The sequence below is a fragment of the Drosophila simulans genome, chromosome X (genome assembly GCF_016746395.2).
Source record: "Drosophila simulans strain w501 chromosome X, Prin_Dsim_3.1, whole genome shotgun sequence".
Classification (NCBI taxonomy): Eukaryota; Metazoa; Arthropoda; class Insecta; order Diptera; family Drosophilidae; genus Drosophila; species Drosophila simulans.
In genome coordinates, this window is record NC_052525.2 from 1,631,893 (window position 1) to 1,655,250 (window position 23,358).

Sequence of the window (23,358 nt, forward strand, 5' to 3'; positions counted from 1 at the left end):
GCTCGAAATGGGTTTATTTATAGCCCAACTATGGGATCGTTCGGGAACTGGGAACCGGGAAGTGGGAAGTGGGAGCCGGGAACCTATGGCACTACCTGACCTACCCCTCGCAGTTGTTGAGGCGATAAGAACTTCAATTGCAATTAATCAGAGAGTTTCTGGAGGCAAAAAATGACAGGGCGGTGGGAACTCAAAAGATATCGTCGCTCTGGACTTGGGACAAGGAAGCAATCGAAATCAAGTTTTTGTGTCAATCTTGATATGATTTGGCTGCGGTCTGGTTTCGGTTTCTTTGTGCGAAAAGAGTGTGTTTATAAACCCGATGTTTACATAATAATCCCCCAGTCCCAAAGTCCGCGAGCAACTTTCATTCGGCAAACCAATTTGCATGGAGCCGGGTACGAAAATGACTTTAGGTTGCCTACTTTCTTTTCGGTTGAGAAAGGTCCGCCCTCTGGCATCTGCAAATCGGAGATGTACGTATATGTACCACACATATACTTTATACATATGTTTATGCATATACTATATACATGTAGTAAACATTTCCCCCTTACTCTGCCTGCCGCCCCTTCTTTTAATTTCATTTGACTTTTTCCCCGGCTATTTTCGGGCCTTCTTGTGAGTGTTTATTTCGCCTTGCTCTTGTTATTGCCGCCCGCCCCATCTGCAAATTGAGTTCATTTATTTTTACGTGTAGGCAGTAAACGAATTTCAATAAATTAGCTGAGATACGAACTGCAACGCGGCAAATTAATCAGTGGCGGAAAGTTGGCTGAAATCTCTTGAATCATTGGACAGATACTGGCACGGATACTTATATTATATGTATACGTTTACTTCAGAATTACTTCTGGAACGTTAATTTGAATATGATTGTTTTGGAACTATCTTTTTTTGTCGTACTAGCCCAATTGCACAATCTTAAGTATCTTTATTTCAATATGAGCTTGGCCACTTCTGCTAGTAGCGTCAAGTTCAAGTGCAATGTCTTTTATCTTTTTGAGGAACTTGAGCAATTTCCCCACTATTCGCTGTCTTTAAGTGCTTAAATACAATTGTTATTACTTTTTATTTAATAGCTTGCTTGGATTTCTGGAGCATCAGACCGAATTTCTCGCGCAATTTGTTCTTATCAGCGGGCGTCGTAATAATTTGCTAAGGTTTATGTGTTTATGGGTGTTTTTTCTCACCGCGCTAGTTGTTTAATTTGTTTTCCATTTGTTTTCCTTTTCCCTGTGCATGACATTCCATTCACATTTCCATTTGGTATGCATTATTCTCCGCCGTGCCTAATAACATTGTGTGTTATATATTTTTCGCGGCTTGAAAATTTGTTGCAGATCTCTGGTCGAGACTCTGAAATCACGAAATCCCGCCGCGGCGTCATTTATAATTGTTTATACTATACATTTTTAATGCCAGATGTGGCGATCGAGAGCCCGCCGCCAATTCGAATCAATCATTTAGCGATTAAAGACCGCGATAAGGCTAGTTTAGTGGCTGAATTATGTCTTCCTAGCAATTCAGCACTCGACTAGGAATCAGCTAAGATTTAGTTGAAACTAAATACCCGCTATAATAGCATCAACTCTTTCTGAGCAAATGCATTTGTCACAGTCCACTGTTCTCAATCATGCTTGAATCCACATTCGAATACGCTTTCATAGATCCAAAGTGAACCAATTCAAAAATCCCTTTGGTCTTTTATCTGCCTGACAGCAGTTAATCTGCCCGAATTTGTTATACAACAATTTATGTTTATTAATCTATTACTCGTAAATGGTGTCAGATGGTGTGCCGCTGTTATTTTTAACACACACACACACGCTTGCCACACGATTTGCGCGACAGAATTGAAATTTCGGAATTTCGCCTTTCGGCAGAGTGTCATCATCATATGATTTTGATTACGATTATGCTTCTTTACATAATGTTTTTGAACTCTTGTGCTAATTTGTGTGCTGGATCGAGATCACGAATGCGGCACGCCGTCTACGTGTGAAATGATTGAAATCGAAATGATTCGAGTTCAAGGGTCGTGACATAATAGGGTCCGCACAGCCACAGCCAAAAGTGAAATGTCAAAGAAATTTGCTCTTGCCTTTGCCTCTGCTTTTGCTTTCTGGTTTTGTTTCTGCCATTCGAAGACCGGAGAAGACCAAGACGTGACATAAGAAAGGTCGTTCGAAAAGACCGAGACCCCTGGAGTCGCTCTTCCATTTGCATTTGCATTTCCATTTCCAGTTTCTTTTTTTCTGTCCGATGATGGCCAAGTCCAAAGCCAACGCCAAAGCGAAAGTTTTCGCCTCCCCGGTTTTTTTGTATTTCATTTTTTCGGTCGAACTTCTTATTTAACAGCTTCGTTTTCACTTTGGCTTGTTGTGCTTAGCTGTTTATTTTTCTTGCCGGTTTCTTTTTCGTCGGTTTTGCTGGCTGCTTTTTTCTTTTCTTGGATACGTGCGACAATCCAAAAATGAGTCGAAATGTTTTTCAAAACTGATTTTGAAACCGCTGACTCACCCAGACGGCGACTGAAATTATGAAATCCCCATCCATCATAATTCATTTGATTAATGCTCATACTAGCTGTCGTCGATTTTCCAGATTTCTCATTTTCAGGTGCCTTAATTAGGAGTGAACATTTAATTTATCGCGATATTTATATCTTTCCAAAGATCTACAGAAAAATCATTTCGTTCATCGGAAAATCGTTGGCTCCGTGATCTGGCCGTGTTGCAAGCCAGATTTCCTATTTCCTAATTACCCGTGACCGATCCGCCAAAGAAAACACCAACCAACCACTCGGCTCGTTCCTCCTCCGCTGGGTTTCGTTGTCAGGTGATGCAAGCCAAATGGGACTTAGACACAGACGACATGCGGACATTTGTCAAGGGGCCCGTCAGTGGGCATAATCAATAGGTCGTCATCCCCACGGAGTAGCAACTCAAATTGCCCGCTGCATTCCGGCTTGTTAACACTTTGGTCAACGTAGCGAAGTTAATTGACAGAGGCAACAATTTGTTAGCTGTCCAAATAGAAGGGAGAAGCCCTAATTTTTCCTCTTCTGCTGCCACCAGCTGCAATATTGTATAAACACGAAGGGATAATAGTTTATTAATCCAATCATTGAGTACACTTGCTTGCATCAAAAGCAACTCAAATGCCAAATTGCGTAAATTTGATATTCGAACATAAACAAACTGAAGCACTGGCGCTAAATCAGCACGTTTGCTTTCTATCCCCCCCGGGACTACGCTCCTGATTTACATATAAACACATTTTATTTATGTATTTAAATGTGTATGAATTTATTTGGTGCGCGGTGAGAGGCGAACAGCGATCTCAGCATTTTATCAAGAAATCGTATTTCAAAGATATCGCACACAGAACTTGGGACTCTATTGTCTTACTTTTAAGGGGTGATTTACGCAGGAAGTGTTGGGTAACTGAAATATAATGGAAATATTCCCTGATCGGATGGTTGGATGATGGGATTATCGAATTATCGGATCGCAGTATCAAAGCCGTTTTCTATGTGGATATACAATACAATACTAAATACAAACATGCCCAGGTCTGTTGGTGTATCTAGAACAATTTATAGATAAAATCTATTCAATTGTTGATCTTAATTTAGAACAACGAGTGGGTTGTGTGATGCTGTGATTTCCTCTCTATAAACGTAGTGTTGGATCCATCACCGCCCCATCTATTTCCCCGACTTCTGATCGCATTCCGGACCAGTTTTCCTACCAAATTTGCACACAAATTTTACACTTTCGCCATTCGATCAAGCCATATATTTATTTACCTTCATACAAGTACTTAAAGCCTCGAATGACAAGCGTGTCGAAATCCAAGAATAAAGCACGGAAGCTGCAAAATACAATATGAATTAGCCATTTGGACGGGGTGTGAGTTGCGATTTTGGCGCCTGTGAGCTGTGCCATTATTGTTATGCAAACACACTAGTATAACTATCTTATTAAATATATCGTTTGTTAGTCATAATAATATCTCTTTTCTTAGTCTAAGCTATACTACAGAGTGGTAGGGAAACTACAGTGACTTACCCCAATTACTACCCACTTTCCCATCGGGCCATTTACCTCTGCCCTCTAACTTCTTTCCTCGATTTTCCGTCTTCTTGGCCATTTGATTTGTGGGCCGAGGTGGTTTCACTGCCACCGAGTCTACAAAAGTCGGTGGTTCGGCCCTATGTGTTGTCTGTATTTACCTGACTTCTCTTTTTTATGTGCTCGTCGGCGCTATTTACTTATGTTTTTTACAAGTGCAATTGAGGTTACTTTCTATTTAAAATGAAATAAATAAGTACATGCATGCAAATGGAGCTCTGGGGCCAGCCAGGCGATCATTTTGGTTTTCTTCGTTTCTCCATTTCGTCGTCGAGAAGTCTTGACCAAAATATGTATCTTTTGGCCACCGGCAAGTCTTTTGGCTCACTGGAGGCATTTTGGTTGTACCCCGCTGATCGATTCCATTGCGTGTTGGTCTTTTCAATTTTATCAATTGAAGGCATTGAAGGAATCTATGTGCATAATAGATGCCTGTGCGAACCCAATAACAATTGATTTTCCTAATTGGTTGCAATGAGAGCTGTGTGTGAAAAGTACTTTATGGTCCACTTTTCCGTGGGAAAGTCACTGTGATGATGAGTTCGCAATGCCGCTTACTTAACATTTTGCCAGTGTTTTCTTTTTTGTCTATTTTCCACCAGTTTTGTGGGCTGCCTGCACAGCTGGCGACGTGCATCAAAATCAAAATTTGCCATCATTTCTCTAGCTGTCGTGCCCTTGTTCACTCAAGTGTTTGTTAGTATTTTGGCTTTTTATTTATTTATTTATTTGCTGCCCCTCTATCTCGGCAGGAGGATGGTGCTTACTGTTTGTCTTTTCGCCGTATCTCGTCTCGATTGGCTTGCTTTGGCTCTATATTTCGTATTTATTGTATCTTGTATCTTATATTTGCATGAATTGGTCACTGTGCGCCCCCATTTGTATTACTTTTATTACTTGGCTGCCTTCGAAAGAAATAAATCATCTGGGTTTGTGGTGTGCGGATTGGTGGCCGTGCATTTGGTGTGCGTGCTTAAAATAGTAATATCCCCCGAAGAGCAATCGCATCGATAACAATACGTCAGCCGATTCTATGCCATACTACACTATACAATAATAATAATAATAATAATAATAATAATTACCATAAATATTTGCCTCTTCGCGTCGCTCTTTCTTTTGAATGAAAATGAATGAAGGCGAGAATTCGTCGCGTTTTCGCTCCCAAAGAAAAATGCAAAACATGCCAAAACAAAATGCGAACACATTTTGTCAAAAGTAATTTTTCAACGAGCGGCCAACAAAATGCATGATTATACTATTACTATTACTATTATTGTTATTAATAAAAAATCGTAGGTGCACAGACAAGTATTTCCGTTCGGTTGTAGATTGCTTCGAGCACACCAATTTCGTTCATAAAAATACTATAACTTTTCTCAGTGCAAGTATCGCCATTTCCATCTCGCATATTTGTGTGTGCCGCGAAACCACGAACAAGAGGAAGAGGCAGCCGCGGACGTCGAAAACAATTGCAAATTGTGACAAACTAGAGAAAAAAAAAAATATGGGTCATCCTCATTAGAAAGATACCAGGTGAGCCACTTGTTCTGCGGTCTGTTACTGCCGTAGATAAAATATCGTTTTGAGGCGTGGAAACTGGGAAAACGAACGGGGTAAACAATTACCAGCTGAGACCAGGCATAACGCCTAAGAATTTGGAAAAAATTTGGAAAATTCTTTTTCGAATAATTGCACAGATCAAAAACTCATTTCTAGCATTTGGAATATCCGCTGATTTAATTGCATTCATCATTCAACTGCGCGCAGACATTCACATTCACATCCACATCATTCACATCTTTTTCGACCCGCAAATATAATTTTAATAAAGACAGCGCTTAATGAAGATGATTTGTTTTGACAAGTGTCAGGATTTTTTGGTCCACAATATTATTACGATACTTGGATTGTAGTTGCCTACGCGTTGTTGGTGTTCTTCTTCAGTTCAGTTCAGTTCATTTCGCGTTGTCAAAAAAGTGTCAGAATCGCAGAATTCTGACAGCAAGCACGCGGACTCTATCTTAAATGAACTCATCCCTCCAATTTTAATTTCGGAAAGCTAAGCACCAGCAAATAAATAAATACGAGAAAATAAGTCGAAAAAAACCACATTTGGCTCAGCAAAATTAGTTGATTTGTTTGTGGCGTTCATGTATTTGAGTAAACAGCAAATTCCATATTGTCCTCAATTAATAACAATATTTAAAATATAGATGCGCATTTGAACTAAATAAAAACTACTATACTTTTCCCAATAGCAGCGCTAAAGGGACTCCTCCGTTGATAAGCCTATCAATTCCACTTTAGATTGTAAGTTAATAGAGCGGTCATCATGTTTTGAAGGAAGAAATCAAGGTGAATCAAGGTCTAAATATAAAATCAAAACATTACATAAAGAAGGAAATGAGCAAAGACGTGTCATAGTTGTCTGAAATACTCTAAGCCATTTAATTTTATTTAAAAGTCGAGACATTGAAATCAATTTGGTTGTTTTATTCCGTTGCTACCTAAAAAGCGGAAACAGATATTTCCGTGAACTTTCTTCCGTTCCGGAAAGATCATGGTAAATGGCGTAGGCGACTGGTATCAGTAAGCATGTAAAATAAAGCGCGAAAAGCCCATGAAATTTGTCAAGTTGATACCACATTGCGCATACGCCATGTGCTCAATGTCGTCATCGGAAGCGATTTGTTTATCGATTCCTCGAGTCAGCCCCCACACCCCATTTCCAACCGCATTTATTGTGCGCCACTCAGAACACTTAAAACAGTCAGAGCTATTATTTATTATTTATTTTTGTTTATCGTAAACAAATTATTCATTGAGTCTTCCATACGAAACCATCAGACGATGTTGAGAAAAGGAGCTGGCTTATCAACAACAGCCAGCCATTGGAAACCTCACGCTTCATCGCGGCGATCTCTTCCTTCTTTTTGATTAGGCCAATCCCCGAAATAAAAAGGCAGCAGCGGCACGTCCCAGGTTGATAAGTCTTCCTGTTTTTTTTTTTTTTTTTGGCACTGCCTTACATCAATCTAATTTACGCTTATGCGGCCACAATACGAAATGGCAAAAAGTTCTAGATGTTCGCGCTGGGGGCACGTAATTGAATGCGAATCACTTAATTTTCTATGGGCTTCCACGTATTTTTATGGCCAGACCGCAATTATACAATACATTAAGGCCGCATTAACATTTCCGGTCCCCCCCGAAACGAAACATTGGTTATTACAAGAAGCACACACGTGTGTCTTTTCAAAAGCCGACTTCAAACCCCACAGCCCAGAGCCCACAGCCCAAAACCCTAAACCCCAAACCCCAAACCCCAAACCCCAAACCTCTGAGAAAAGTTCGTTAGCACCACCACCCCGCACTTAACCCCCAGTGGAGCCATTAAACCCATTAGGGAAACTCGTTTTGTGATTTTGCACGCCGCACTTTAGAGCCTCGGGAAAATTTCCACTCGATTTTTCGGCAGTTTTTCGTTGTCTCGGAGTTCGGAAAACTTGCATGCCAAACTCCCTGAGTGCACATGCGACGGACGAGGGAATGTGTATCTTTAGCTGTTATGTATCTGTATCTGTATCTGTAACGTGTATATGTATCTGTATTGGCGCAGCACACACGCATGCGCGGAAGCGGCGTCATCATCGGCTTAAGTTTAGGCTTTCAGCTGTTGCCATGCGCCCAGATACAGACACTTCCTTGCTGAAGTACCTCCCTCGGTATACCCTTCGTTGAGCGAAAGGACATGTGTCAAGTTAATTGAATAGGAATCAATGACCTAGATATTCAGTGCTCATGTCTTCCTGGGGGAATTTCGATATTAAGAAATGACCGTAAGACGCCACGTGAGATCCCTTCCTTCTGAGTGAACTAAAGGGTATCCAGAGTTCGACGTGCATGTTTCTCTTGAAGTTTCTCCCATTGTTCGGCCCGCTGTTATGGTCTTTCCTTAATGATCCGCTTCAGTTGGATCCCCTTTGTACTATATTCGCTCCTATTGTCTGGTTTCCTTGCCTTTTTGCTTTCGCTGATATCTTCACTCGTCGTTCTTCGTGTGTGTGTGCGTAGATACATATGTATCTGCACACTGCGCACATTTCGCGCTGGGATTCATTCAGCTTTGGCGCGCTACATTTTCCGAGTTTTTCACTAACTTGAATGAATATGAATGAATAGTATTTCGCCCTTCGATCATTATCACAGTGCCAGCGATGATGATGATGATACCGATGGTGTGTTCGGTGACTACCAAAATAGAATGCATTTCCGTTTTGGCAAGGCGGCGAGAAGACAGAGAAAGAGCGTGGCGGTACAGTGGGGCCTGGGGTGATTGGACACACGTGCCCAGAACGATCTCAACGAACTTGTCGCATTCATAAGCCTAAGCCTTTTTCCAAACTGGTTCTACGCAATAATATCATTCTGATTTCGATTCGCATGCCGATTCATCGCGATTCAGTGCGGCGGCTCCGCACATAAATCACACGCCCTAATTGCCGACGAGCGAGGGGCGTGGCCGCAGGCGAATTTCACGATTTTGCATTCGCCAAATGAATATTACCAAGAACAACGCCAAATTACCCGATTATTTCGGACAATTCTCGCGCTCTCAGCCGCCAGTGCACTGCGCGAAATCGGAGTGGTCAACGGGGACAGGTGCCGTGCAGAAGCAATTGACACAACCCGATGGCAGGCCAGGTCTTTTCTCCCAGTGTGGGGGGTGGGTGGCGCTGGAATGGCGGCAGGGCAGGCGGTACGCACATGGAGCGGCGCTAGGCACGAACTGGTACCTGTTTCGCAAAGTCGTCATTTTGACTGGCTTTTGCTCGTCTTGGGCTTTCAGACTTTCTGGCGGACTTTTTTGTTTTATTCCTCCATGTATAATTTTTACATTTTTCGGTTTTGTGCGATCCGTGCAGTTGTTGTTGTTCTTGGCACTCTGGTTCGCCATAAGCGAATAATTGTCGAAATTCCAAGACTCATTTATGGTTGGCCCAGTGAAAGCGAACCAGATGATGAACCTATCGTTGTGTTTCTTTTTTTTTTTTTTGTTTTTGTGTGCTCGCCGGCTAAAAATACCGGCAAAAGTTCTTATTGAGTGTTAAAATTCACACGCAAACATGAAAGACTTCACGAACATCATAACAAAACTAATTTTGTTTTGGCCAGCGCAGAGGAAAATTGCGAAATACGTGGAAAAACAAATTTCCCTAACATACGAGAGTACATCATATCTAAGGGGAATAGATTGCAGTTGCCTGTGAAGCGGCTTGTTTTGCATGTACATTTCACTCGAATATGAGTTCCGCTATTTGAAAACCCAGAAACCAAATGCCCGAAAACATAGGTTTCCACTCAACCCAAATGCATACAACAAACTATGTACTACCAGTACATATGATCCAAACGAGTTGAGCCACTCGCACAGGAAAGATATTCGCCGGCTGGCTGCCTGTAGTTTTATATAAATCTTCAAACTGGATTCAAGCCGTCAGCCATGCGCACATCGGCTTTTTATGAAACTATGCGAATGTGAATGCTATGTGGATAGCATGATTGGCCTCCCTGCCCTATGAGTTCACTGGTTCCGAAACTGAAAGCGAAACTTAAACCGAAACCGAACCCAAAACTTTTGAATTATGTGAAAAAAGGTTTATTGGAAGTTCTGGGAAAAAGTTGGGATCACATGCGCCGGTAGATTTCCGTTTTCTCAGCTCCTTGGCAGTTGACTTTGTGCTGTATTATATTATTATCAACATGTTATCGGAACAGTTCAAGACACTTTCAAAACAAACTAAACATTTTCACAAAACAATCAAAATTATTGCCGTTTGTTTTGCTTTGTTTTGTCTTTAGTGAGCACACACAACACCGCCAACCAATTCGATCTAAATTTCTCAAAAGCACTGGACAAGCGGATAAGCGTAAAAACTGCATACTTTAGCGCATAGGTTTTAACTGGAAGTTCGGGGGTCAAAGGTTAACAACTAAACAGGTCGCCCCCACACAGCATAGCTAGTTGGAGAGTGTGCATCCAACACAAGAAGTGGTCTGATGTCGTCGCAGCGAAAAACCCATGCAATGGCATAGCTCATACGACCCGTTGGTACACTTTATCTAAGTAGGAAGCGTGTGGGGGGCGCACGTGGTCGAGACCTGGTCGAAACCTGGTCGAAAAGCCCCACAAACACAGTGTGACTTGGCCTAGGTTTCATTTAACCGTCGTCACCGCCGCCGCCAGCGAAAGAGTCGGCAACAGAGATATAGAAAGAGAGAGCGACAGAGCGATGAATGCGCTGTATTCCCGCTTTATCAGCGGATGATTCATTGTGTCGTCATCGAAATGTGAATTGCACGACTATGTCTCTGGGCTTTTTCGCTGTGTTTTCTTGGCGCCCAGCTTTTGTTTATATCGCGAGCGTTCGCTAATCGCGCCATTTAGTTGTCTTTCAACTGCAAGTGCAGGCGGTTAGCGAAGGTTCGCCACCAAATTGATTGATTTCTCCTAATCCAACACCTGATCTCCGCTCACTGATTAGACAAACCCAGAAAAACAAGACGAGCAAAGCCTCTGTGGCCAAGCCCGAAACTAATTCGAACGCGTTTATGTATGCAGCGGTGCGATGCACTTATTTCTCGAAGATTTCCTACAAGCACATCTACCTAAGATTTGTAAGTTTGGATCACGCAATTGGAGACTTATAATATTTATGTGCGGGATCTGAAGCCATAGCTCATCCACTCACCACTACGACTTACTAATGCCCTGTCCTCTCTTCCAGATGACAAAATGCAGAGTTGCAACAAGAACAGCTGCAGCAGCACCACCACCACCAACAACCACAACATTACTACAAGTAGCAACATCGGCGGCAGCAGCAGCCACAAGCGCTGCCCTCAGAAGTACACCGGCAACAACCTAGCCGCCAACAGCAACATGCTGGCCTACCAGTCGCAAGCCACCGCCGGTGGCAAGAACACCACTCGCAAGGGTCGTCACAACAACAACAAGCAAAATCAGCAGCAGCAGCAGCAGCATCGGTTCGAACATATCCAGAAGCGCAATGGAGTCGCTGGAGGCACCGGATCCGCTGCACCCACATCCAACTGGCTTCAACGGGGCTACGCGGGAAGGCAGTTTACCAATTCTTCATGCATCGAAGGTGAGTGCTTGCACCTAATTACTTTATTGATAATGGGTCAGACGGCGTAATTACATACATGGATAAGGAATAGGGATCAGCCTCCGACCATTTCTCTGAGTCACTTGACCACCACTGACCGCGACCTCTTGCCGCGAATTTCGATGGTTCTGCGGGGGTTTAGTCAGTCGTACGCCCACATACGCATGTATATATTTGGTCGTATCTTGGCTCATGGGTATCGGAGTAAAGACGACGCTGATTCACGATTTCGCATTGTTTTTAATAAAATTCCAAGCAAATCGGCCGGCATCTGAAGTGAATCACACTCAGCCCCGAATTCGGCGTCATCGCCGCTAACGGCAATGGAAACGGGAACGCCAATTTGGATCGTATCGGGTTTGCGGAACGGGAACGGTTATTTCGAGAGCGTCATTCCCGCAAACGGAGGAGTACAGAGAGAGATCTATGTTTCTGGGTCACTTGATTTATGGGCGGAGGATTCGAGATGCTCATTACAATGCCTCTGAATGGAGAGTTGCCACAATAATCAGCAGCACTCAAGCCCAAGTTTTGGGAAAAGCCGTGTGATTATATTTTTGTGAACCAAATTCTCTTTCGTTTATGATTTCCTATTACTAGGGTGTTGTTTTTCCATACTGCGCTTCGGGGAAACTTATGTAAAGTCCACTCGAACTGAAGCGATATCTATTTATACGGAAGGTTGTTATCAAACTGGCTCTATCTTTGAGTAGCCCCATTCGATGGGGGGCAAGCCCCAGGTTAGCAATATTAATTGGAATGCTCTAGTACCTTACCACTAGAAATAAGCCTTGTTCGCAATTGAGAAATTACCAGGATATACATATGTATATAGCCACTTTCATTCGGGTTTTCTTTGGCTGTGGATTTCGCTTTCGTTCGCATTAAAAATCATTTAAAAACGCGGCGATTCGACATAAACAAAAGGAAATTAAATAAACAAACAAAGGCGCATATTCTTCGTAGCTAGCAGTCATAAAAACATGAGGAAACCTAGCAAAACATTTACATTTTTCACCACTTTCATAATGTATGCGCATCGGGAATTTCGCTTGTCTATTTATTGATCGGCAATTATGATTGAAAGCGGATGGCTGATTGTAATGGCACATAAATCACTCCCATGGAAATTGGATTGATACTCATATAATGTGTGATACCGATACCGAATTTTTTATTACCGAATCCAGTGTAATTTTGTTTGTTCGAATTTTCCACTATTTATTTTTGGCATTAATCAGCGAAACTTTCCAGAATCGGGTCTAAATAATTCGTGTTATCATCGAACTGGAATAAAACGTGTATTTGTGGGGAAAGCTAAGACGCAATACAGAGCAGCTGATTAGAGCTCAGATTTTTAAGTTCCCAGTCAGCTGGCGCCTCTTGACCATTTGTGCTTGTTATTTGCTCTTGCTATTCGCTATGTGCTATGTGCTATTTGCTATTTGCTATTTGCTATTTGCTTTTTGCTTTTTGCCGTATCAGGTGTATTATTGGGCGTAGTATCAGTGGATCGATTTGGTCAAACGATGAACTGATAATCGACGTGGACCGAACCAAGCGTACATACATATGTTTTGCTCACTCGTTACGCAAGCGATCGTTTTGTCATTCATTAGCACTTGGCTGGAAAAAAGGTGGCCTAGAACCCATTTCATAGATCTCCGCATGGCCCAAGTGAGATTTGAACTGAGCCAAAGCACAAAACTCATGGTTCCCGAGCGGAAAATGCTCCCAGAAGGCTTTCCCTACAATTTGCAATTGTTTAGATGAGATTGGTAACTTTGAATCTTTGAAAGAGCCACAAGTACGAACTTGAATGCCCCATTTTTCAGTTTGGCTAGATACCTTAGGCTTGGACTTATTCGCAGCATTGTCTCAATTGAGATGGCAGGCCCAATTATATATCATTATATCGTTTATATGGCAAAGAGGAATGTTTTCCACGGCGACTGGCATTCGGGGAATGCGTTTTTTACGCCCCACAAGTTGGATTTCGGGCTATATATGGTATACATATGTATGTTTTATCTTTACGGCACTAGTTTGGGCTTGCCAATTTGGGTGGTGACAACCAACCGACCAACCGACCAACCAACTGCACAGCCACCTCTATGCTCTGTCTATAGGTGCACATTTATTTTTAGTTTCGCCGATCTATTTCCATTACTCCCAGTGTACTTTATACACACATGCCTGCTCGCATTATTAACCCATTAAAGCCCGCTGTAGTTGCACTACGCAACCGTAGAAGTGCTCGCAATTCCGTCCATTGCTGATCATCATCTCATCATGATGAGCAACCCCATCGCCATTCTCGCATTTCTCCGCCGATCCGTGGAATAGCTCGCAAACGCCCCTCCACTTAACCCCGCCTCCTCTTCCTCTTCACCACACCCCGTTCTCCGACGTCTGTGATTCCCCGCCGCCGGCCATAGTCAAGGTCAACGTGTTCGCCGTTTAGCCACCGGCCATTTACCCATTGTCTGAGTCCGTGTCTCCAATACGACACCATCCGCTCAGATCCGATCCGATCCGAGCCAGGGAAGCCAAAGATCACCGAGATCATCGCGCAGTGGGCGAGGCTAGAGGAGAAAGTTCAATGGGCAACGGATTCTCGCTTATTATGTCACAGATACTGAAAGATAATTCTGGTTTCCCAACGATTACATCTGGGTTCTAGGCTATATTCATAGCTATCTTTATTGACACGGCTTCGCAACAAGCCCTTTTCAGCGGAAGGAGTACTTGTTTTCCATTGTGCGGTCATAAAAATCATAAGTGCTTAGCCAGAACTAAAACAAGATATTCTAAGAATATGCTTTGGATCTCATAAAGCGTACTGCCCATCCTTTTGGATGCTATTAAGCTATTCCCAGAACATTCAGCGCAAAGTAAATATTTTTGAGCACACCCAATTAGCACATGAAGATTATTAATCGCTTTTCATTCTGAAGCAACAGATTATCTAATGATTCGGAGGTATCTATCTAGGTATCCGTATTTGTATCCGTATTTGTATCTGTATCTGCATCAATACCTGCGAGGTACGACTCACGCATATCTAGATTTACCCCAAATGCTGTCAGTCATTTTGATTGCTCTTTCGAATAGCAGCTTTGTTTTCGACTGGAGATTATTAAATCTTTGTCCCCCTTCTGCTGACCTCAATGACCGCATTTTGCATACGCATGATGCCAGTCGTGTGCATTATGTTTGATATATGTTTGATTAAATGTGTGATATATCGTAGATGGTATATGGCATATGGCTTACACTATTGGACTATGCCAAACTTTGGACTGACGACGGGATGTGGTGACATAGGTATGTACGTGAGCGTGCTGGGCTCGCTCGGCGTCCATTAAGTAGTATCATAGTTATATGTTTTTCGCTCAGCTCAAAGCCAAGTTTTCGGGCTCATTAAAAACGCGCAAACCAATTGCGAGACGAGTAATTTTGTTCGTTGTCTTGGCACAGGAAGCGGCGCATAAAGCCGAAGGTCGTTTTTAAGTCGCGCCAAATCATACAATGGGCACTCCAAAGCCGAGCACCTGGGATGCTGTGTATGCTGTTAAATCTGGGCATCCAAATGGGTTGCCAGCCTGTCCCAGTGTGACGTGTGATACCTGAGAATCATGACAAACGTTGCGTCACTGGTGGGGCTCACACAAACAGCGGTTCATCGTCACCAGGCCAGGGCTATCTCTCAGCCAACAGCTGTTGAACTCATATGTCCAACCCCAGTCGGTTCGCGTGATTTGATATTTCGGGATTGCCGCATCAGAGGAGGACTGATTAGAATTGCGACTTTCGGTGCTCCACCACCGCACCCGCTTCACAATCAGAATCGCAGTAGAAATCGGAATCCGAATCAGAATCACAATCACAATCACAGGTGCGGGGAGACAATCGCGGCACTCGAGGGAACTTTCGGGCGCTGTTGCCGTAGGTAACTGCGAATTGGCCAGTCGGGAGTGGAGAACTGTGGGCCCCTGGACACGCACATCTTATCACCGCCCGGTAACCAAATGTGGGTAGCCGCCTTCAGTCTAGACACAGGAACTCAATTCCAGCCATGCGCGCTAGAATGGCTCCGCGACTAGAATATGAGTACTTGGACTCGGAAGAGGAGCTAGGCAATCTGCGCTCGCAATATGATAGTTACATTTGAATTTAAATCAATTTCTACGCCACTCGAGTGCAACTACCATACAAACATATTGCCCACACACTGCGTGTACCCATGGATTAAGACTCGTCAGTAGCCTCTGTGCTAGTCTCACTTATTTAACTAAACTATCTAATCGCGGGCTGTCAAGTGTTTTTATTTTACTCTGCTAAGGTTAAGGTCTGGCTACGCGGAGAGATTGAATGCCCTTGGAGTTGGACATTATCACGTCGAGTCCCCATAAACTAGATCTTATAAATAGTCGTTTCGTCTTGGGCAAGACGCAATAGGTTTGCCTAAATGTTGCTCCCATTTCCCCAAAGCGCAGAGTATCAACGACTTCGCCCAAACTCTCGATCATAAATTTCGCTATGTTTACCTTTCAGTCGGACGTAGAAATATTATATGTTATTCTATGCTTTTTCAAGGCTGCTTGGGGAATTCGGCGCGTGCGTGTGTCGCCGATAGTGCTCCATTATTGGGCATGTCATAAAAGCGTTTGGAGAGCGTTCCGAGAGTCGGACAGATGGCCGGCCAGAAGCCGAAACACGCCCAAAAGCGGCCACGCCTTATCTAATCGCTGACCACGCACTCGACGCCCCATGTACTCTGCCCATATGTACATACATATGTACGTGATGGACATACCCATGTGGGTGCTCCTCTCACATGTGCGAGTACAAGTATAGTACATATGTAAACCATAACCCGATCCAGCCAATATCGTTTCCCGCCGCCTGGTGATCCCATCGGCTCTTTGGGCATCCACCTCACGTTCGGGTGCTTAGTGGCCCGGCGTCCTTCGGCCGGGCGAAGTCAACAAACCCACCTGCCATATGATTTATCTATGCGCGCATTGAAATTCAATTTCAGCCCGAGTGGCTGCCGCCATCTGGGCCCCCTAGGGACCCCAGGGGGTGTGCACATAGTACTCCATATCCGCTGATGATGTAGTGCTTGGGGAGCACATGGGTGTTTAAGGAAGTGCTCGAGCGCCTGTACCCCAAGTAGGCTGGTAGCTGGTGGGAAGCGGAAGAGCCACTGCCAAGTGCCCGATAAGAAAGTCGAGTGGCGGAACAGGAAGACGCACCACATGACCGAGTTTCGGTGCTCGAAGTGCGTCAACTCGAGGATCACTGAGAGATAAGTCAACTATTGGGGAAGCTGGTTGATGGTAGTTACTGGCTTCTTTCAACCTCTTTATTGGAACTTTTGACCTGGAAACCCATCTGAATCCGAATGATTCGTTCACAACGAGAACTGAAATGAAACGATGAGCTAAATGCGGAAGCGCAGCTAAAAGCACATCATAATAGTCATAATAAACCTATAATTGTAATGCGTCAACACGAGCAACCAGCCCCCAGCCCCCTGCCCACCTCCCCCCTCGAATTAGCCCCTGCCCCGCCCCCTGGGTGGCAACCAAATAAGCTGAATTGGCGAAAAGTCGGGAAGGAACCCCGCACATGCGTCAATTTCCAGTCATGCGTAACCTTCCCCAAATCAAATCACACACTCGAAACTTAAATACGTACACTTACACGGAGAGAAATAAGTGCACATTGTCACTAACACTTGAAGAACATTCATACCTGCTTCACACGCACTCATTCAACCTATGGACCTATATTTATTAATCACTCGAAACTGCGATAGAAGGCACTCTGCATTCTAATATATTGGTTTTTTATTTGTTTAATATTTAAAGTAGTATATTATAATATGCCCCGAATGTTCTGAGTGTAATGAATAATAAAACAGAGGTGGAAAACGAGCAAAACTCTAAAGCACGTGGTTCTGTTGATAAGCGTGTGTGTCGAGCATTAGCTAACTGCGCGTGTGTGTGAGTGTGCGTTATCAGAAATTTGAATTTCCAACCGAACGTTTTATTTTATGGTAATAGGATCGTCGAATTTGCCTAATGAATTAAACGCATAGTTTAATAAATACAAGTCCATTGCGTATTCGAAGTATTAGAATTTGATATTTTCGAATTTGTTTAATTACAGTCGTTCTTCATAACTGAATTGATTTACTAAAGATACTAAAAGAGTAATTTCTAATTTACTTACAATCACTCAAACATAATACTTATGAATAAAGGCCAACAAATTGTTTTACTTAGCTTGTACTAATCATACTAATCAAACGTTGGGTAAACTCAGCAATCAGTTTGGATCTCATTTTATAAAATTAATTCCCCACTCTCTCCCCTTTTTCTTGCAGACAAACTCCTAGGCCGACACAATCCGGGCCATCGCAATAGCACCAGTAGCGAGGCGACCAGCGATGACATAGACTCCAGTAGCGAATTCCCGAGCAAATCGAAGGGCAACTCATGCGCCGGCAGCAACCATGTTGCAGGTAGCAACAAGAGTCGCTCGAAGCGCCACCAAAAGCAGTCCGGCCAGCAGACTCGAAATCCCGATCACAATGGCCAGAGGACCGGAGCAGCCCCCTTTACGGGCCAGAAAGCCAAGCAGGGGAATGCCAAGTGGCGCCAGCAGCTTCCCAATCACAGCAGCAACAACCAGCAGCAGCTTATGCAACAACAGATGCAACAGCAGAAGCGCGGCAGGAACAAGAAGCCCGGGAAGTGGAGCAACAACATCATTGACGACAATACGGACAGCAACTTGGTCAATCACGGCGGCAGCGGTCAGCAGAAGATTTGCAACAGCAGCTCCTCCTCTGCGCTGAGTTCGCCCACCACATCGGCAACCAGTTCGCCCGCCAGTTCGCCCACCAGTTACCTCCATGCGAACGAAAATCGGAAGCGGATGGAAGCGGCACTGGAATGGCGTCGGGAGCAAGGGCTTGGTCGCCAGAACGCCAACTTCCTGGTGCCTCCCCTCCGGCAGTACGAGCAACTGGAGTTGGACGACAAAACCGTGGTGCAGCAACTGCGTCGCCACATCATAGATAATCATCTGCTGAGGGTATACGGCTTTCCCGTGGATTCGGTGGTCCACGAAGGCGCCATCGAAATCTTCAAGTGCATGCCGCACATGAGTTTCGCAGCCGCGCTGGCGGAAACTGCTCAGGCCGTTACAGTGATCAACTACCACGACGGACTGACCAACCGCGCCGAGGAGGAGGTGGCCAACTCGACCGACTCGGGCAACAGTTCCCCGCAATCCTTGGACTCCGAATCAGGCGGCGAGTGGAGCGGCAGCGAATGCGAGTCCTCGAACTCATCGTCCTCCTCCGCCGGCGATGCCGCGCTGGGTCTCGAGCTAAAGTACTGCCATTTTGTGCCGGTGGAGAGGAGTCTGTCCAAGCCTTGTGCGCGCTGCAAGCGCCACTTTCTAGTGGACGAGCTGACGGGTCAGTACTTGACCCATGAGGAGTGCCAATACCACTCAGGAAAGTACCAGCGGTACTACGATGGCGTCAGGCACGGACGCTGGACGTGCTGCAACGAGGGCGAGGAATCCTCGCCGGGATGCTGCCTGGGCGACCGACATGTGTGGTCGGGATCGGTTGTGGGGGTCAACGGGCCCTACTACGACTTCGTTAGGACCGAGCACCGAAGATCCAGCGGGGACCAGCCCGCCGTATACGCCCTCGACTGCGAGATGAGCTACACGGGTCGAGGTCTGGACGTGACCAAGGTCTCCCTGGTGGCACTCAACGGGCAATTGGTGTATGAGCATTTCGTTCGGCCCGTGTGCGACATAATAGACTACAACACCCAGTATTCGGGCATTACGGAAACGGATCTGTGTTCCGGAGCAAAGAGTCTGGCCGAGGTGCAGAGGGATCTCCTTAAGCTGATCACGGCGGACACCATCCTTATCGGACACGGACTGGAAAACGATCTGCGAGCGCTGCGCTTGGTGCACAACACCCTGATCGACACCTCCATTAGCTTCCCGCACTGCAATGGGTTCCCCTACCGCCGAGCCCTGCGTCACCTCACGAAGGTTCACCTGAAGCGTGACATCCAAACGGGCGACGGCACAACGGGACACAGCAGCTTCGAGGACTCGCGCGCCTGCATGGAGCTGATGCTGTGGCGGGTCAACCGTGAGCTGGATCCCGCTTGGAGCTGGGACGATTAGAGGACTCGATCGGGGGCGAATCGGCGTTATTTGGGGTGGGGTGGAAGGTTGGGGGGTGGGCAGCAAGTACTTTTAGTTGTTAAGCCAGCTCGTACTAGTACTGTATTCAAAAAACACAATCGTAAAATCTCAGCTGGGTATCTCTCCTGGCAATCGGTGTCTATAGCACAGACTAACCGACTTATCTCGGTTATACGTATAGGTGCCCATTGCCAGGGGTTGGCTCAGCATATACATATACATATACAATATATGAAGTAAATCGCAAAATTGAAATGACAAAAATGGCAAAAGAAAGCAGCGAAGGATGAGGAGGACAAGCACATAACTATATGCGGTACATAAGGAACATTTTGTAAGCGTATATTTATAGATAAATATTACTTTAATCTACATATGTATATACACATATTGTTTTTTTTTTCTTGATTAATTTCGAGCCACGAGAAAATGTACTGAAGTTTTAACTGTGATGTTTTTTCACTTTCTCACATATTTACACGACAAACGGAAATGAAAAGTAAAAGCTTAAAGAAAGAATAGAAAATACAAAAATATATACATACATGCCCGCACATTATTTTGTTAAGAAACGCTAAAGAAAGGCAATCCAAATAATTTTAATTTTGACCAAAACTTTCAACTAAAATCACTCCATTTATCTTCATTTACCAATTAGGTTTCGTTTCGTTTCGTTTTTTACCCCCAATCATTTCTTTTATTTTTTTACGAATAAAGCATCTCATACTCGTATACAAAAGGAAACGAAGAAAAGTAAAGTTTAACTTGAACTAGTTTATACACTATGCGTAATCGTAAGTTAGGCTAACCTAATGTTTTCTGTAAACGTTTAGATTATTTATTTAACGAATCACGCGACAAGTTCATTGAAAATTTATTCAAGTGTATAATTTTCCACATTGAACTCCATTTTAGGCTAAGAAATGCTTTTCATTTTCTCTCCAGAAACTGTCGACGTTTTTAACTATGATTCCTCGACTCTGGTGTCTTATGAAACGAGCCGAGGAGCACTTTAATTGAAAATCGATGTTCCTAGCAGAATAAGTTTCAGCGCAAATACACTGCGCCAAGCAGATGTCTTTATATTGAACGGAAAGAAAGCGAAGAGTAATGCAAATGCACAACGAAGATTTCATGAGAATAAAATCAAACAAGATTTGTCTAAAACTAAATACTCACAGCAGTTGCTCTTATTTCTGGGATGGGGCATGGCAGAGGGGAAACACCCAGTTGGTAACCATTCTTCTAGAGATCAGCTCCGGGAATATTTCGCGTGACGAAGGCACCTCAAGCGTTGACGTCAGTGCTGTCGAATTTCTTCCACCTTGGCATGTGGTAATCTTATGGAAAATACACACTTAATGCTGTTAACAATGCTAACAATGTTTACAAGAATACCTGCGCATGCCTCTTAATTTAGATGAACCTATTTACCTTGGCCAAACAAATGCTGCCATTACTACTATTCACTATTCTGCTTACTGCCTACAAACCGCGTTACCTTAGCACGGCGATCAAGATCAAACCGCATGTGTTTGAGCCGACTTCGGCGATGGTGGCCCTGCGGAGCGAGGTCAGTGGATAGTGGATAAGGGAGTCAGCTCATAGTCAACTATCCGTTGGGGTAGCTACCCTTCGGAACTCGGTACGGTACGTAGGCTGCTAACCCTTGGACACATTATACCCACACCTGCGGCCAAAAGCTGTAACGCCAACTTTGCGGAAGCGCCGATCTGTGTGATCAGCTGAGGTTCCCTTGAGTATACAAGTGCCAGTGCTGTTTGCCCAACTAAGTAATTAGCAATCAACGGGCGCTCGAGATCAGGTATTTCTGGCATCTGCGCCGCAGACTCCACCCAAGGTGCACATGGTCCATCTGAACACATAGATGCATGCATTACATGCAATCGTCGGTTGCATCCCAATCGCCATGGAATTTGTTCGGAAGAGACATCAGCCCAGTGGCCCAGTGGAGGTCACCGTCACCAACCCAATCGCTGACGTCAATTCCAGCCATGTTAGCGCCCAAGTGCGAAGTGAACTCCTCCAGTGTGCAGCAGTGAAAGTAGAAAGTGCTTCCAGTGATTCCAGATCGGAGAATGCCGATCTGGCGAAACACCGAGGGGCTGAGCCAAAGTTGTCTCAGCACTTATGTATGTCTTTGATCTTTGATGTAACGAGAGATTGCAATCACTTCGCGACATGTCAATACAATGCAGTCGCTCCAGGCACCAGCAAACGCCAGATCACCGATCACTGATCGATTTTGAATCGGTTTAGTTTCTTGCCAGTGGCTCTTGAACGAAAGGGGGGAAACGAATCGATGGGGGGCAGGGGGGCCATTGACGATCATTTGACGGATGAAGGCGATCGACTAAATATAAATTGAACGTTCGTGTTTGGCACATTTGTGCGAGAAATCGCATCAATTGTTTTAATTGTCTGGTATATAGGCAGAGTTGGGATGTGTTGGCTTCTGGTATATGGCATGGCGATCTATAGGTAATGCCCGGTGCACGAAACCGAAATCTCTAGCAAAACACTTGCCAGACGAGATTATGCAATCGCTGGCCGAGAATACGAGTCGGGAGAGTCAATAGGGGAGAGTCAAATGGCGGAGATAGCATCCCGCCATTGTGTGCCTTTTCAATATTCCATTTTCCCATTTAAGGCTTTCCGCCAGACAGCCAGTCGTCGACGACGACGACGACTCCCATGGCATGCAAATCTTTCCCCAAAGTGAAGCAATTAGGTGACCACTTAAAAGACGTCACGGCTGGGCGGAACACACTCCTCCATAACCAAGTGCAGTTTCTACTTTGAAGTTCGGAGTATTACATTCCGAAAGCTATCTGGCAAAACAATGATAGTAACTGGGGGCTATCTGAGCAGATGCCAAGCAGTGGCATTCGGCCAAATGGCCAATGATTCATGCAGATTGTGCAATACTCCGAATCGGCTGTAGAATTGACCAAATAAGGCGAACACCCGAAATCGAGTTCCCCAATCCGATGATTCACGAGCGTTAGCTTTTTATATGAAAGAAGTCGTCGTCACTGTGGCATATTATTTATTTCAATCGATTTTGCGTCACCTGCTGACCAGCCTACAACTTCTTTGCGGTTCAGCTATAAAAATCAAGTAATTGCTGCCCATCGAGCTATACTCCAAGTTGAGGGAATTTGGAGACCGCGATTAGCCGAATAGCCCATGACATAATCACCCAAAATCATGACGAGATGTAACACCCATAAAACAAGAATGGCTTACTATACTGTCATCGCGCTATATCTGGTAATCATACATCATTTTGGACAGAAAATCAGGATTATACTAAAATACGTTATTTTAGATTGATTTTCTTGATAACAGGGTCGCAAATGCATACAAAATTTATTATTGCACAGCTAATTATCCTAACTAACTGCCCCCATCACATTTACGGGGATAAAAAAAATTTTTTTTTTTTCAAAATTTTGCATTTTTTGTAAGGGGTAACATCATGAATTTTTCCGAAAAATGGTCAAAATTCAACATTTCAAGCCTGGAATGCCATTCGATGGCAAATTTGTCTACGATTGCAACGAGGTATCACATTAAATGATTAGACCAATACTTTAGATGTTATGAATAAAAAACATACTATTTTAGGTGAAAAAATTAGTATTTGAGAAAAACTAGTTTCATTACGGAGGTGTTTCATCATAACTTGCCCAAAAAACTTCGCACAGATATAAGATTTACATTTTTATGCAGCTAATGATCCCAAC

The 23,358-nt window shown here is 44.2% G+C and overlaps 1 protein-coding gene across 6 annotated transcripts in view; it reads left to right on the forward strand.

Annotated features, from left to right (window-relative positions):
• Positions 1-20,760, forward strand: part of LOC6724886 — a 28,705-nt gene extending 7,945 nt beyond the window's left edge. For 2 of the 6 annotated variants that reach the window (XM_039296754.2, XM_039296755.2), the window contains exons 2-3: positions 10,931-11,311; positions 17,730-20,760. In XM_039296754.2, coding sequence (XP_039152688.1) covers positions 10,931-11,311; positions 17,730-19,567 — 2,219 coding nt within the window. In that variant the 3' untranslated portion in view covers positions 19,568-20,760. Of the gene's footprint in view, positions 1-5,476; positions 5,676-9,878; positions 10,128-10,687; positions 10,821-10,930; positions 11,312-17,729 lie in introns of those variants that run through there. The other 4 variants (XM_039296756.2, XM_039296757.2, XR_005544533.2 and 1 more) reach the window with 4 other exon arrangements.
• Positions 20,761-23,358: the final 2,598 nt, after the last annotated feature.